General features: G+C 42.6%; 1 protein-coding gene across 1 annotated transcript in view; it reads right to left on the minus strand.

The window, feature by feature from the left end:
- LOC121007958 (carboxypeptidase O-like) overlaps positions 1 to 13,781 on the minus strand; it is a 140,647-nt gene that overhangs the window by 77,912 nt on the left and 48,954 nt on the right. Inside the window, exons 3-6 of the mRNA XM_040440226.1 lie at positions 11,058 to 11,159; positions 8,101 to 8,205; positions 3,803 to 3,913; positions 1,126 to 1,216 (exon numbers count right to left, since the gene is read on the minus strand). Coding sequence (XP_040296160.1) covers positions 1,126 to 1,216; positions 3,803 to 3,913; positions 8,101 to 8,205; positions 11,058 to 11,159 — 409 coding nt within the window. The remainder of the gene's footprint in view (positions 1 to 1,125; positions 1,217 to 3,802; positions 3,914 to 8,100; positions 8,206 to 11,057; positions 11,160 to 13,781) is intronic.

Here is a 13,781-nt window from a genome sequence, read left to right on the forward strand (position 1 = left end):
GAAGACTGATCAGCAACTTAACCAGCCCCTGCACAGGGGCAGGATGAAGGGATCAACTCTTGTAGTGCTGAAGCAAAGTTCACAGAGGACTATTCCCAATTCATACAGGGAGAGTGGAGCAACGTCAACGGCTGCCCAGAACAACAAGACAGCAGTAAGCACGGCACGGCCTTATGAGGCTATGTGAACATAGAAATGTATGGCTCTGGCAAGGCAGGGAGTAAAAAATGAAAACTAAAGAACAATGGAAATTTTCTGGATCTTGAATGCCGACTCCGGCTCCGAGTGTTCCGGCAAAATAGATCTGGCATTGCGGTCTGCACATGCTCAGACCGCAAAAAAATGTGAAAAAAAATAAATGCCGGATCGGTTTTTCCCGGATGACACCGGAGAGACGGATCCGGCATTTCAATGCATTTGTCATACGGATAAGGATCCTGATTCGTCTGACAAATGCCATTAGTTTGCATACGTTTTGTCGGACCCGATGGCCAGTTCCGGCGATGGAACTGCCTGCCAGAATCCTCTGCCGCAAGTGTGAAAGTACCCTTAGAGGTATTCCAGTTACATTAAGTTATAACTATTAGATCATTGGGGGTCCTATAGCTGGGACCTCCACTGATTACAAGAAAGGTTGCACCGTACTCCCTGCAGCCCCCTGAAATGAATGGAGCAGCCAGTCGGGCAATCGTGTGACTGTTCCATTCATTTTTATGGGAGTTCCGGAGATAGCTGAGTACAGCACTCGCCTATCTCTGGAATTCCCTTAGAAATGAACAGAGTGGCTGTGCGCATGCCCGACATTGGGCTGCAGGGGATACAGGACACCCGTTCTTGTGATCCAATAGTTATCCCGTATCCTATGGATAGAGGATCATTTAATGTAACCGGGATACACTTTAAGACAATTAACAATGGTCTTGGAAGGGCCGACTTTTGGTGGGGCCAGTGCAAAGCTTTCTATGTGTCAAAATAGCACTGTTTAAAATGTACAATGACTTGGCTTTTTAGCGATATCATACACATAATTTAATGGATAGTGGATAACATCTTATTCAAAATACCTACATTTTAAACCGAAATAAACCAATTTATCATTACAATATCTATCTGTAAACAACTTACTACACCAATGCGCATCAAAATTGCGGTTAAGGTCCACTCCAAAACAGGTTCCGTTGTTTTGAGGTGAACGATTCTTTCTCCACAGGCGTTCCTAGTTGGGAATTTAAATTTTATTTTGGTTGCTTATATAGCTCCAACATATTCAGCTGACAATCCTCTACAAGAGGTTACTCTTTGGCCTCTTTCACACAGTCAGTATTTGGTCAGTATTTTGGCAACAGTATTTATAAGCCAAAACGAGGAGTGGGTCCAAAACACAGAAGGGCACAGATATTTCTATTATACCTTTTCTCTGTGGGTTTCACTCCTGATTTTGTATTACAAATACTGACAAAATACTTATGCAAAATACCGGCTAAATACTGACCATGTGAAAGAGGCCTTAGGCTAGTTTCAGACGAGCATGTTCTGTGTGGAAATCACACTTTGTGTGCGAGCGTGATTCCCCGTTATGGACACTGCTGGTTTGTCAGGAGCGCACGGCATTATAATGATTCATAATGCTATGCGTCTCTGCTTGACCTTACTTCTACAGAATTACACTGACATAATGCTGTCAGTATAATTCAGTAGATGTAAAGTCATGCAGAGACACACAGCATTATAACTCAGTATAATGCCATACACTCCTGCCAAACAAGCACAGGACATGCTTGTCTGAAACAAGTCTTAGCGTAAAGCCATATGGTCAGGTTTCCTGATGCAGTTTTGGAAGGCAAAATCAGGAATGGATCATAAAAGAAAGGACAGAAAGTATAAAGGACAGATGCAACTTCTCCTCTTTTTGGTATTCACTCCTTGTTTTGGATACCAAAACTGCATCAGGAACCTGACCATGTGGCCTTTACCTGTTTTGGTCCCTTAATGTTTTAATGCTCTGTGTGAGGCATTTCAGACCATTTTTCACAGGCTTCTCTATTGGTAAGAAAAGTCTTAGAAAAATTAAGTTAAAAAAAGTCAAACATTTTTAAAAATATAGTGAGGCAACACTCTAAGGGCTCATGCACACGACCGTTGTTGTTTTGCGGTCCGTTTTTCACGGATCCGTTGTTCCGTATCTGAGTTTTTTAAAATCTGATTTAAGTCCTCTTCCGTTCCGTTATCCCACAAAACATATCCGTATGGTTTCCGTATGCGATCAGTTTTTTGCGGATTGGAAACAGTAACTTATTAATCACCAAACACATGAGCAATATGGGCTGGGCATAGCATTTCTACAGTATGGATCCACAAAATACGGATGAAATACATATGTTCCGTATGCATTCCGTATTTTTTGCGGACCCATTGACTTGAATTGGGACTTGGACCGTGATTTGATAACAATGATAGGACATGCACTACTATTTTGCAGAATGGAAATACGAAAACGGAATGCACATAGAGTACCTTCCGTTGTTTTTGCCGACCCATTGAAGTGAATGGTTACGCATACGGTCCGCAAAAAAACGGAATGTAAGCGGAAAGAAAATATGTTTGTGTGCATGAGCCCTAAGGCTGCATTAACATGTCCGTTTAGGATATCCTGTAGGCTGTTCTGGCACAGAGTAGCCTGCCAGATCTCGCAGGATCCATCCTTCACTGCTTGTTCCCTATTGACTGCAATGTTAGTGTTGAACAAATTGAAGTATCTGAAGTGGGCTTTGATCCGAATTTCAGGGAAAATTCAATTAGTTGTAAAGTCGAATTTCCCCGTGCTTTGTGATAACTAATATATTTTCCCTGAAATGGAGTTAAAAATATCAACAGGACTTTCTTTTCCGTCCAGCATAACGGAAACCAGGCGGATACGTTATGCTTGCCCGTAGACCTCTATGATGACGGATCAAAACGGAATGCCTCTAAAGGTTTCTGTTTTGAATGCCGCCTGACGAATTCAGTTATTTACCGTTATAACCATGTTACTCTCCCTTATTCGTTACTAAGCAAATTTTTTAGTAAAATTCGGTGAAGCAGCTGAATCAAATTTTTAAGAACTTCTCTCGTCTCTAGCAATGATGTTCAATGGTGATCTGGCTGATTTCCGGCATAAATGCCGAGATTTGGCTGGACTAAAACCATTGCGTGCAACAGTTTTGTCCGTCCAAGATCCAGCATTTGCGCTTGATCAGGCAGCCAGGTCTCCTAAATAGACATGTGAATGCGGCCTAAGGCCTCATGCACACGACCATTGTGTGTTTTGCGGTCCGCCAATTCCGGATCCGCAAAACACGGATGGCGTCCGGACAGCCATTGATATAACTGCCTATTCTTGTCTGCAAAATGGACAAGAATAGGACAGGTTATACATTTTTTGCGGACCAAGGAACGGAGCAACGGATGGGGACAGCACACGGAGTGCTGTCCGCATCTTTTGCGGCCCCATTAAAGTGAATGGGTCCGCATCCAAGCCACAAAAACTGTGGCTCGGATGCGGACCAAAACAACGGTCATGTGTATGAGGCCTAAGTCATAGTCAGGTCTTTCCAGACAAAAGAGAAAGATATATATTTTAAAAAGTTTAAGTAAATTAAAATCGGTTTGCTATTAAGCAAATCGTGACAGAAATATAAGAGATGCATAAAATATAGGACACTGACTTTTATCATCTATATTTAAAACTACAAAATGTAGTCATTATGTGATCTTTACTGTATAACTAGGAGAAATCATTATTCATCAAATTTCAGATTCTTACCACTGTCCATGTGTAAACATATCCATCAATATTTAAGACAGGTATAACATAAAAATCAACTTGTCTGAGGAGCTTTTTGATTAAACGATCACTCTGTTGTCTTGCTAGAATCTATAGAAGAAATAAATGGATGATAATACAATGAAAAAAGTCCACCAGTGGTATTACAGTTAAGGGAGGTGTCACGCACCACCATCTGCTTTTTGTGTCCGTTTTTAATGCAATTTCTTTGAGTCAAAGCCAGAAGTGGATCCAGCTGTAAGGAGAAGTATAAGTCCTTCCATTATATTTCTCATTCCCTTCTAACCCACTTCTGGCTTTGGCTCCAGAAACTGCATTACAAAACGACCACAAAAATCTGTGTGTGGCAAAACCCTTACCCCACTTTTCTATTAACACAAGTACTCGGATGTATATTTGGGAAACTCCACATTTCATACATGCCGTTTTTTGGTGCATTTTTTAAATTTATGCTGCTCTTAAATTAATTAGATATTTGTGAGTGTAAAGCCATACGTAGTTGCATTAAGGCAGCCAATCACGAACTGTTCAGAGATATTGTATGTTTAATGAAGCTTTAAAATTGATTGTTTAGTGCCTGCACAATTTTGTGGTTGAAACCACTGATTGCTGGAAAAATTGTGCAGCCACCTAATGCTCAGCTTGAAAATGACAACAAATGTATCTTTGTGTGGTTCTCGGTCTTGTCTCAACCACCCCAATGCTGCTGGATGTGTCCTTCCCTTTATGGTATGGAGAAAACAAGGTGACGTTCTATGTCTTAATGAGGGTGCCTTCGCACATGCAGTTTTTGAAGTCAGAGCAAGGACTGTATAGAATCGGGAGGGAAGTTCTATAGGATAGATTATACACCTTTTTTTAAACTGTGCCTATTTTTTAAAAAAATTGCATCAAAACAGCACATGTGAAGACACCCTCATTACAGAACAGAACATCACTAAGTTTTCTCAATAGCATAATAAAAACAAATCAGTTAAAAAGCAGTATCAATTAAAAAACTACACCAACAGTGCACTTGTCAGGTTGCCCTTACATCTCATTTTGATGGCTGTAATGTGGTCACATTTCAGTGTTCCAAATCTTTGCCTGACAAAGGACCTACAGGTAATGACCCAAACTAACACCATTAGGCCTCTTTCACACGACCGTTTTTTTCCCCCGTTTTTGGGCCGTTTTATGCGTTCCATATACGGTCCGTATACGGAACCATTCTTTTTAATGGGTCCGCAAAAAAAAAAACGGAATGTACTCCGTATGCATTCCATTTCCGTATTTCCGTTTTTCCGTTCTGTTGAATGAAAGAACAGGTCCTATTATTGCCTGCAAATCAAGTTCCGTGGCTCCATTCAAGTCAATGGGTCCACAAAAAAAAGTATGTCTTCTGCATCCGTTCCGTTTTTGCAGAACCATCCATTGAAAATTTTATGCCCAGCCCAATTTTTTCTATGTAATTACTGTATATTGCATATGCCATACAGAAAAACTGAACGGAAAAACGGAACGCAAATGGAAACACAACGGAAACAAAAAACAGAACAACGGATTCGTGAAAAGCTGACCGCAAAATACTGAAAAAGCCATACAGTCGTGTGCAAGAGGCCTTAGGGTCCATTCACACGTCAGCAAAGTGGGTCCGCATCCGTTCCGCAATTTAGCCATTCATTTTCAATGGGGCTGGAATGTGCTGTCCGCATCTGCACTTGCGGATCCGCACAACACCTACGGACGTGTGAATGGACCCTTAGGCTAAATGCACACGATCAGGATTGCGTGCAGATTTTCCACGCAGATTTGCGTGTGGAAAATCCGCACCAAAAGTCATGTACATTGTATTCTATGAGAATTTTAAGATCTCAATGCACACAATGCAGATTTTTTTCGCGTGGATTTTGACCTGACCGGATTTTCTTCATTCACTTAGTAAAATCCGCATGTGGAAAATCTGCACCAAATCTGCACGCAAATCTGCACCAATTGATGCGGATTGAGCGCACAGATTTGCCAGCGAACACCTGCGGATTTCAGTGCTGATTCTCCGCACATGAATCCTGAACGTGTGCATGTACCCTTATAGGGAATTAAGATCCTGCCAGTTTGCTTACATATTATGGCATTCTGTGAGGCCTTACGCACAATAAACAGGTGCACTGGCCAATGTATCCATTGCTATTAAAAAGTAGAGTAACTAATATGCAAGGAGTGATTTACAACGATGTCCTGGTATCTTATCTGACGATCACGGTTATCTGAAGATTACATTTTTATACACCTGAAGCAATCTTTTTTTATGTCTTTATTACTTTATTTTTATTTTATAATATTAACTGAAAGGCTTGCCAAATAAATGTGATGCTTGACAATATTTGAAGAAATTGACAATAACATTTTAAAGGGAACCTGTCATCAACTTTATGCTGGCCTTGAGAAGAGTCAAATCTACCTGAGAAGAGTCCTGGTTATACATAATCTCCTGCTCTCTCACCCATCTGCTGATGATTGTCAGTTCTCTCCTAGAGAGAAAGGGAGAAAACTAGGTAGAAGACTGTCAGTCATCAGGTGGGCAGGAGAGCAGGACTTCATGAATAGCCAGGACTCTTCTCAGGTGGCCGTGACTCTTTTCCAGGTCCAGTCTGCAATGATTATGATGCTGGTTCTCAGCAACCACTTACTTTTAGCCAGCGATGGACTGGCCATCGGGAGTACCGGGAGAATCCCGGTGGGCCGATCGAATTATGGGCCGGCCAGGGCCGCCAGGCATCAGGGGGGTAAAGCTCCAGTAACAGCAGGCAGTGTGGGGGCGGCGCTCACTCACTGACGTCACAAGCCTGCTCCTCCCACTAGGCGGCGCAGGCGCGTGACGTCAGGGAGTGAGCGCTGCCGCCCGCACTTGTTACTGGAGGCTGGAGGCGGGAGCTGAATATGTAAGGTAGTAAAGACTCTTTACTAAAGAGATGAGCGCTGTGCCCCCACGTGTAGTAGAATACCTACCTGGAGCCAGTGCCAGACTGTGCACAGAAAGGGCACTTTGTCACTGTGGACAAAGTATGGCACTTTCTGTGCACAGATTGGCTCTAGGTGGGTACAGTGTGGCACTGCAGTCACTAAGGGCACTATTTATCTGGGCATAGTAGGGCACTATCTGCCCACATAGTCAACATATGGCGCTCTGGGCACTGCCATATAATAGTGTGGGTACGGTACGGCGATATTTGGTTCTATGTGGGCACTGTATGATTGTGGGCAGATAGTGCCATACTATCCACAGATAAATGGCGCATTTAGTGCCTGTCGTGCCCACATAGTGCCATATAGAACCCATACTCGGAAAGCGCCATACTTGTGTAGACAGAGTATAATTATAGGCAAAGTATGGCACTTTCTGCCCACGTTTTAGCTCTAGGTAGGTATGATATGGCACTTTGTGGGCACTGTAGACACTAAATACACAACTTATCTGAGCATAGTATGCCCAGGTCTTCCCACGGTCATACAGTGCTCAGATAGCGCCATGTTATGCACAGATAAATGGTGTATTTCTTGCTTATGGTGCCATACAGTACCTACCTAAAGTGAAAACCTACAGTACTTTGGCCACAGTCATACAGTGCCGACATAGAGCCAAAGTATGGCACTTTCTATGCACCTAGGTAGGTACTATATGGGTACAAATGCGCTATTTTTCTGTGAATAGGAGGGCACTATCGTGCTCTATGTGGGCACTGTATCACTATTAGGGCAGATAGTGCCATAGAGACAAAATGTCTCCCAGCACATTATACATGGCTCGTCATCATGGTTACGACCTCCCTGTAATCCAGCATTGGTGGTCGAAAAAAGCACCAAACTATGTGCACTCCCACAATCCCGGCTACTCCTATAGTGTGCAAGCATGACCACCGCTGCTGGATTACAGGGTGGTCAAAACCATGGAAACGAGCAGTGCATAATGTGATGGAAAAATGACTCCCGCCAGCAAAGGAAGCAATATGGACAATCACAATACATTAGTAAGTGCCTTGTATTAACTTTCTCTACAAGATAAATGCCACTTGCTGAAGAGACATAACCCCTTTTTTGAGTGTGTTTGGGAAAAATAAAGTGGGCCGGTCTGGCTGAAGTCCAGGGCCACTTTATTGTCCCAGTCCATCCCTGCTTTTAGCTGATGTGTGACACACCGCTGAAATCAGCATTTCTGTCAGTACTTTATTCTGCCCTCAGTACGGTCAGCATAAAGTTGATGACAGGTTCCCTTTAAATGATCTTTCCCAAGAATGTACCTCTTTCATAAACCACTGGCAGTAAGCTACAGCAATCCATTCTCGAGCATGAATTCCACAATCCAGAAACACAACTTTCTTAGATTCTTTTGAAGGCCGTCCCATCTGTAAAATATAACTCTTTAAAGAGTGCAAATATGTATGACCTTGATTATATCCATGCAGCAACCCAAAAAATAGTGGTATTTGTAACCTCATTACCATGCTGGAGCACAGTAATGTTATGATCTCTTACTAACAACATGTTCACCATCACTGTACGGGAACCTGCAGCAGAAGCCCATTCAAGCGCTGCTGTGCAAGGACAACTTAGAAGGCGCCACATAAGTCCAACATGGTGTCTGTCACTTTACTTCTCACAGTAGTGAATGTGAAAATGGAGGATCACATGACATAATCACATATAGATTTACATCAGGCATGGATCTGTGAGGATTTTCACACACCTGCAGCTGATGCCAATGAATAGACCTGTCAGTGGCTGGCAAAAAAAAAAAGATGGTATGGCCAGTTTTAATCCTGTGCAATGCATGGACAGGAGAGCGGTGTAAGTCATGTGACCCTTACATATGTCATGTGACCTCTGGTATTCAATTAAGGGCAAAAGTATATCATTTATGTTTTTATTCATCATAATGTAACATTTTATTTGTATAATGCCATGATATGATTTTCAGTCATACCATCTGTTATGCTAAGCTCCATCATACTTGTCTCATTTTATTCTGTCACTTGCTGTTCACATTATCGCAGTCTCACTTATTTGTCATGTCAGTCCTTCTCCATTCCTCATAATGTTTCTTGCGTTCCCTGCCCTATAATCCTTGTTTGACTCTCTTAGGCCCCTTGCAGACGAGCGTGTCCGGATTTGGTCCGAAAGCGTTGCGGATGAGTTCACTGAAAACTGCGCGATTTCACAAGCAAGTCCATTCAGTTTTGTTTGCGATCACATTCAGTTGTTGAGTTTTTATCGCGCGGGTGCAATGCGATTTAAGCCTCATTCACACGCAGTGTTTTGGTCAGTGATTTCCATCAGTGATTGTGAGCCAAAGCCAGGATTGGAGCCTCCACAGACATAAGGTATAAGGGAAAGATCTGCACCTGTTCTGTCTTTAGAGCCGCACCTGGTTATGGCTCAAAATCACTGATGGAAATTACCGACCAAAACACTGACGTGTGAAAAAGGCCTCATGCACACGGCCGTGTTCCGCGGCCGAGAGTGGTCCGTGGTATCCCGGCCGGGATTCCTTCTGACAGCAGGAGCGCACGGCGTCATTGGTTGCTATGACGCCGTGCGCTTCATGCCGCCGCTGCTGTACAGTGATACACTCGTAAAGATCATACAAGTGTATCACTGTACAGCAGCGGCGGCATGAAGCGCACGGCGTCATAGCAACCAATGACGCTGTGCGCTCCTGCTGTCAGAAGGAATCCCGGCCGGGTTACCACGGACCGCTCTCGGCCGCAGAACACGGCCGTGTGCATGAGGCCTAAGGCTTTACTGCGTTTTGCACGCGCGTGATAAAAAACAGAATGTTTACAAACAATTTCTCTTAGCAACCATCCATGAAAAACTTGCTTGCGGATGCAATGCGATTTTCATGCAGCCCCATTCACTTCTATGGGGCCGGCGTTGCATGAAAATCGCAGAATATAGAACATGCTGCTGCCATTTTCACCCAACGCACAAGTGATTTGTGAAAAGCTAATATACACAGCTCCATTTAAATGAATGGGTCCGGATTCCGTGCGGGCGCAATGCATTTGCATCACGCATTGCACCCACGCGGAATACTCGCTCGTGTGAAAGGGGCCTTAGCTATCACACCTCACCGAGTTCAATTAACCTTCTATCATGACACATACTAGGTCCCCCTGTTGTGTTTCATCATTCAGGTTTTTTATGCAAATCTTTAAGCCAAAGCTAGATTGGCTTCTACATGGAGACTGTCTTCTCTTTTTCAATCCACTCCTGGCTTTAGCTGCAAAAAGTGTGTACAAAAGTCTGAATGTGGAACTCCAACTATACTCAGGACTTAAAAACAAATCCACTGATGGCTATAGTTAGATTTAGAGTACAACTACAAAGGATGTAAACTGAGTGTAAGAAATTAGTGACAAATCTGGGTCAAAATTAGTTGTTGTTATCACTATATCATGCTTGCCATCATATCCGTGGACATGTAGGCTTCGCCCCTGACACGACCCCACCACATCACAATGACCACCCAGAAACACCCATGAAACTACCATAAACAACCTACAAAGGACTAAATTTTCAGACCACCACCCCCCCTTTCTGGACTGTTGACAACTATGCTATATACATTGCAAACAGTGATGGCCAGTTCGCAGTGTTCGCCGACGAACACATGCGATCTGCCATCCTTATTCCCAAGCCCGGCGATGCAGAGGTAAGTCCTTACCTGTGCCTGCGCCGCGAGCCGCTCTGAAACACATGCGGTCACTGGGAGCAGGCAGTTCCGAGAACAGCCTTCATCGGGCTGTTCTCGGAACTGCCTGCTCCCGGTGACCGCATGTGTTTAAGAGCGTCTTGCGGCGCAGGCACAGGTAAGGACTTACCTCTGCATCGCCGGGTTTGGGAATAAAGATGGCAGATCGCATGTGTTCGTCGGCGAAACACTGAGAACTGGCCATCACTGATTGCAAAGTGTGAAATCAGATGAATGGAACTGATTAGAATTTTCTGCACCAAAATCTGCTGCGTGTAAAAGTACTGTTAGAATGTATCCTCTGGAGAGGAAAAAGAGGCAGCTATAGTTATTAGTCATTATTGGTGATCAAACAAACAGAAGTACAGTAACACCATCATATTTATACAGTATATAGTTAATTTTCTATATTACCGCCATTATTATTATAGTGTTTACATAAATATGATATACAAAATATACTATGCAACCATATTCTTGGCATTTGATGGTTTCTGAACTTACTTTGAAGTAGTAGATTGGTTTCTCTTCATATGTGTGTCCCAGAAGGTGTTGTGTTACCACATCGTTATATTTATCTTTAATCAGGTCCATCCACTCATAAATCTAATAAATATATTGATAGACATTTTATGTTTCTCTGTATCACTTATGTGTTAGATTTAGACCTCTAGCACACAAACATTATTTTTTTGTTTACGTTCCGTTTTTGCGTTCCGTATACGGACAGTATACAGAACCATTAATTTCAATAGGATCTACCAAAAAAACGGAATGTACTTCGTATGCCTTCCATTTCTGTATTTCCGTTTTTCTGTTCCGTTCAAAGATAGAACATGTCCTATTATTGTCCGCATAACTGACAAGGATAGTACTGTTCTATCAGGGGCCAGCTGTTCCATTCCGCAAAAAACTGAATGCACACGGACGTCATCCGTATTTTTTGCAGATCCGTTTTTTTGAAGAATGCGAAATACTGAAAAAAACATACGGCCGTGTTCAAGAGGCCTTACAATCGTATCTGACTTCAGCATTAAAAGCTAAAGAAGGTCTTTATAGGAGAACTACTATACTCCTGGTCCAAACAAGTTGCCCTTATACAGTCCTGATCAAAAGTTTAAGACCACTTGAAAAATGGCAAAAAATCATATTTAGCATGGCTGAATCTTAACAAGGTTCCAAGTAGAGCTTCAACATGCAACAAGAAGAAATGGGAGTGAGACAAAACATTTTTTGAGCATTCAATTTAATGAAAACAACGAATAAACTGAAACAGGCTGTTTTTCAGCTAATCAAAAGTTTAGGACCACACCTCCAAAAAAAAACTAAACCCCCCAAAAAAGAAATCCAACTTCCAAACATGAACTCAGTAATGAGTAGCTCCGCCGTTATTGTTTATCAGTTCAAAAATTTGTTTCGGCATGCTTGATGAAAGCGTTTCCATGAGGTGAGTGGGAACATTTCTCCAAGTGGTGAAGACGGCCGCACGAAGGCCATCTACTGTCTGGAACTGTTGTCCATTTTTGTAAACTTCCCTTGCCATCCATCCCCAAAGGTTCTCAACTGGATTTAGATCAGGGGAACACGCAGGATGGGCCAAAAGAGTGATGTTATTCTCCTGGAAGAAGTCCCTTGTCCTGCGGGCATTGTGTACTGTAGCCTTGTCCTGTTGAAAAACCCAGTCGTTTCCACACAGACGAGGGCCCTCAGTCATGAGGAATGCTCTCTGCAACATCTGGACATAGCCAGCGGCCGTTTGACGCCCCTGCACTTCCTGAAGCTCCATTGTTCCACTGAAGGAAAAAGCACCCCAGACCATTATGGCGCCCACTCCACTGTGGCGCGTAGAAAACATCTCAGGTGGGATCTGCTTGTCATGCCAGTAACATTGGAAACCATCAAGACGATCAAGGTTACGTTTTTTCTCATCAGAGAATAAAACTTTCTTCCACCTTTGAATGTCCCATGTTTGGTGCTCTCTTGCAAAGTCCAAAAGAGCAGTTCTGTGGCGTTCAAGGAGACGAGGTCTTTGAAGACATTTTTTGTTTTTGAAGCCCTTCAGTCTCAGATGCCATCTGATGGTTATGGGGCTGCAGTCAGCACCAGTAAGGGCCTTAATTTGGGTCGAGAATCGTCCAGTTTCTTGACAGACAGCCAATTGGATTCTCTGGCTTAGTGCTGATGAAAATTTTTTGAGTCTTCCACTTGACTTTTTTGTTCCATAACCCCCAGGATCATTTAAGAATTTATGAAATTCCAAATGACTGTCTTATTGCGTCCCACCTCAGCGGCAATGACGCGCTGTGAGAGACCCTGCTTATGCAGTTCAACAACCCGACCACGTTCAAAAAGGCTGAGTTTTTTTGCCTTTGCCATCACGTGTGACTACCTGAAAGAAAATGACAATGAATCCACATCTTTGCACAGATTTGGCCTTCTAAAGGCATGTGGTCCTAAACTTTTAATCAGCTGAAAAACAGCCTGTTTCAGTTTATTCATTGTTTTCATTAAATTGAATGCTGAAAAAATGTTTTGTCTCACTCTCATTTCTTGTTGCATGTTGAAGCTCTACTTGGAACCTTGTTAAGATCCAGCCATGCTAAATATGATTTTTTTGCCATTTTTCAAGTTGTCTTAAACTTTTGATCAGGACTGTATCAGATACTGCTTGTGAAAGGGGATTTTATTATGGATCATGATTTTAATCCACAACAAAGTCTTTCTGTCTTGCATGGCATTCCAAGGTGTGTAATTTTTAAAGGTGTTTTCTAGCACAACAGAATTTGGTGGTAATGGGCTCAGAGTAGCGTAAACATAAAATAACCAATACTCGCATTCACAAATTCCCCACTGCCCAGATACCTGTGTTTAAAATATCACAGTAGTGAGCACAGCAGGGCAGTAAATATGTAAATGGAGGATCACAAACATGATCACATGTAGACATTTCATTTGTGAAAATTAGAGATGAGCGAATTTTTTTAAAATTAGATTTGCCGAATTTTTCGGGAAAACTTCGGTTTGATCCACATATATTTGCTGCGAATTACGTAAAAAAAAATGCTATTTCCTGGCTGCTGAGAGCCTTTATAGTGGTGTAGAACACTGTGCCTTGCAGTAACACGCATAGGGAGTCTGCTTTGGTAGTGAAATAATACTGTGAGTCTTAGAATCACTGCGCATTACACTTATTTGGGCAGTCACGGGGCCAAAACTGACCAAATAACT

The sequence above is a fragment of the Bufo bufo genome, chromosome 7 (genome assembly GCF_905171765.1).
Source record: "Bufo bufo chromosome 7, aBufBuf1.1, whole genome shotgun sequence".
Lineage (NCBI taxonomy): Eukaryota > Metazoa > Chordata > Amphibia > Anura > Bufonidae > Bufo > Bufo bufo.